The sequence below is a fragment of the Miscanthus floridulus genome, chromosome 9, assembly GCF_019320115.1.
Source record: "Miscanthus floridulus cultivar M001 chromosome 9, ASM1932011v1, whole genome shotgun sequence".
Lineage (NCBI taxonomy): Eukaryota > Viridiplantae > Streptophyta > Magnoliopsida > Poales > Poaceae > Miscanthus > Miscanthus floridulus.
Genome location: NC_089588.1, coordinates 62,847,503 through 62,851,022, shown reverse-complemented (window position 1 = coordinate 62,851,022; position 3,520 = coordinate 62,847,503). Strand labels below are relative to the sequence as shown.

At 43.7% G+C, this 3,520-nt stretch overlaps 1 protein-coding gene across 1 annotated transcript; it reads right to left on the bottom strand.

The window, feature by feature from the left end:
- Positions 1-1,360: 1,360 nt before the first annotated feature.
- LOC136482051 (uncharacterized) lies at positions 1,361-3,184 on the bottom strand. Its single transcript, XM_066479300.1, has 3 exons — positions 3,074-3,184; positions 2,661-2,776; positions 1,361-2,354 (listed from the first exon to the last, which is right to left on the bottom strand). Exons 1-3 carry the CDS (start codon positions 3,156-3,158, stop codon positions 2,217-2,219), a joined length of 339 nt encoding a protein of 112 aa, XP_066335397.1. The 5' UTR covers positions 3,159-3,184; the 3' UTR covers positions 1,361-2,216.
- Between the last annotated feature and the right edge of the window lie 336 nt (positions 3,185-3,520).

Genomic DNA, 3,520 nt, shown 5'->3' with positions numbered 1-3,520 from the left:
AAACCACACAAGATCTTAGAAATAACATAGAATTGACCTCATATTTTATTGGGACCCACCTTTAGCTAAGGTCAACCTCCCTTATAACATTCTCTGCTGTTTTGGGCTCAAGGGGCCAGCGGCTCCACATTGTGCGGCCATCAAAAAGCACTGAGGTGATAAAAATGAGGGACAGCAAACCCATCGCGATATATTCAGGAATTATCATACATCTTAACCATCCCTTGAGTGATGATTAGCAGCCTGCCAGGCTTTCCAACGCTAAGATAGAGGGCACAACTTCATCAGGAGGGGCACCTAGTATCTTCAGTTCTACAGATGCAGGGACATACTTTTTGATCGCAACATGAGAAAGGTAAGCCTCCCAGTATGGAATTGGATGTGTCCTCCTCATGTACCAGAGAAATTCTTGGTTTTCACCGAAATTAGTCTGCCACTATTAAAAATCATGGGTTTCTGTATCCTGTAAAATGCGTGCGACTAACTCCATCAGTCTTCGCCTTGTTCGCTTGGTCGTATTTGGCTTATCAGCCAACGAACAATATTTTTCTCTCACACCAAACCAGCCAACAGTACTTTCAGTCATGGCTTATAAGCTAAACAAGCCCAAACAAACATGGCGCTTGTTATGGGGCAAAAACTGGTGATCGTCACGTGTTTGATGTTCTCATGATGATGCCTTGGAAGCTCCATTATTTCCAAAGGGTCAATAACCAAATGAAATTTCTGTACTACAGACGACTCTGATGAATTAGAACTTAGACTAACAGGATCTTATCTTAGCCTAACCATGATCACTAACTAAATCTTATGCGGAAATTAATCTGATACTAACCAGAGTTTGTAGATGCCATTTGAGTGCCTCCGTAGACGTAGAAGAGTTGACGTAGATGCTCCTAGTTGGTGAAGAACGTGATGTAGATCTGCAAGAATACCTAGATGTGGGTAGACGACCTTACTAAACCCTCCGGCGGCTAATCGATCGGTTATGTGAATAGTCACGTGGATTAGAGAGATTGTGACACTTGGGGCGCCTCTCTTATTTATAATCGCGCTGTGGGTCAGGGGGACGAACCCTTAGAATTTTAAGGGTTGCCGTCGATCACGGCAGTTCTTATTTAGTTAGAAATAAATGACGAATGGGTGGACCAAAAGCTTAACGCTTAATTAATCTCGTAATTAAGTTTAGGATTAGCCGAACCGATCACATTCCAACTGACTCCACTGCACAAATAAAATATTAAGAAGAATTCATTAGCAAGGATAAAACACAGGGTAAATAACTGAAGAGTACAAGAAATAAATTGCACTTGGAGTCACAAATATGACATACATGCAAGATAAAAGTTTCCAATGCTGGGGAAGCGATGAGAAAAGGAACAAGAAACAAGTATCTGTAGTGAAAGCTGATCACAGTCCTTGGTCCAACTATTGCAAGCTCCAGGTGCTTGAGGTGGATTAATCTTTCTTGTGGCACAATCCATAGATTATAAAACGCACCGATCTCATCAGCAGACAACAGGAACAGAGTTTCAACATTCGGGGCAATTGTTGGAAGCTTTTTACGTGCATAGTCGAAAAAGTTCAACCAAGGGTAGATTGATATCCTTATGTCCTTCAGTTGCTGTGAATCTCCAAGCGAGAAAGGTATAATGGGTCCTTCGTAGTGAAAGGTGGAGATATTTGGAGCATCACTCTCTATTACCTCCAGCTTGCTGCATCGCCCCATCCGCAAGTAACTGAGCTCCTGCACTGTGCAAGGTATTCTTAGGCAAGCTATCTCATTGCAGTGCCAAAGTTCCAATGGTCCAGAGTAAGGGAGTTAGAAAGAAAGATCCCAGTCTCTTCTGTGGTAATGTGCACCCAGCTAAAATGCACTCTTCTCAAGCTTCTGAACGAACAAGATCCTTGTTCAGGGTGAAAAGCGCAGGCATAGAGGAAAATAGATCGAATTGAACATCCTTTTTCTTCAGCAAAGACACTACACGGGAATCTGTATTTCATTTTGTCATCCCGGGGCAAGCTCCAGGGTGAGTTCCTCGATTCCAGGGGTGGCTGCATCAAACCAATAATCAATATGACGGTATTGCAGATCGTGGAAAAACCCGAGTTCAAACTTAAGCCTCTTCACCCAACCGCCAGCATGGTTTCGAAGAATGCCATTGATCCTGCTGATGATAGAAGAAGCCATTTGACCTTTTATACAACTACTCTGTTCATCCAAAGCTAGTTTTTTTGCGACTGAATGAGAGCTCAGGGTAATATCGCCAGGACAGTAGAAGCTCCTGGGAGATACAGGCGGCACGTGCAGCATCTTGCATCGGCAGGAGAGCAACTATCTGGTTCAACACATCCTGTGTATAGAAGGATAAAAGACAACCTCAACACGCACTCTCACTAGTATTATTTGCTTGTGTTTGCAGAAGCGGCAATGTCCTGATGTATTCTTTATAATGAAAATGTTTTTTTAAATGACTTTATTTAATCAAAATGTGAACACGTACACTGTGAAGAGGTCAATTCATTTCAGGCCTGAATGTTTTGGTCACTACTGTTTCAAGCCCATTAAGGCATTAACTTCTTACAGCCTTGTATACTGCGCAGAGTGCGCTACGAAAATGTTAAGTGGATTATCTAGATGACAAGGTTTTGTTTGGTACCTGTGGGAGCCTGTCCAATGTTAGATGGGATCTAGTCCTCTTGGCAGCTCCAGAGTTCCCTACTTTTCTGCTGGGGGAGGCCTTCTTTCTAGCCTCCGATGAAGCATTCGACCCATCTGCATCCAGTTGACAGGGAGGTAGGGAACAGATCGTGTCTGCTTGAAAAACTAGAAAATCTCGAAAGGAAAAAGAAACACGGCTTGTTGACGAAAGAGGCAGAGTACGTCGACCAAAAAAGAGAAGGGCGACCTTTCTACCTAAAAAAACTTGAGCTTTGGCCTTTTGGGCACAGGCACAGCCGCACAGATTGAATAATACCGGATACGGCCACAAATTACAGAACTGGCTGCCCAGATGACAAGGTGTGGCTAAACAATTGATTAAGGCGGTGAGAAGGGAATCAAGAGGCATACCAGCCTGGGTTCGCCGCCGGCTGAGGCGGTGTCTGCCGCGGCGGCGTTTGCCGAAGGTGAGCCTCGCCAGGGACAGCATCGCCATGGTTCTTCGATTCCGTCGAGCCTGCGGGTGCGGGGATGAGAACGAGGAATTTGATCTAATATGATGGACACAACACAGATCACACCTTTGTCTCCGTATAAAATCTAAGCGCCATAGGATCCTGATCTTCCGTCAGCAGAGGTAATTATCCTTGTGACAAAGAATGATACATCGATTCGACTTCAGATCGAAAAATCGAATTCTATAATTTTAGCACCATAACTCATCTGGTCATCAACCAAGTCACGGACCAAATTGACCTCGCCAATCAGGCTAATCCCTACCTACGTAACGAAGAACACAAGCAAGAACAAAAAAAGAACACAACCAAATTATAGATGAATAATTAATCTCATGAAGTT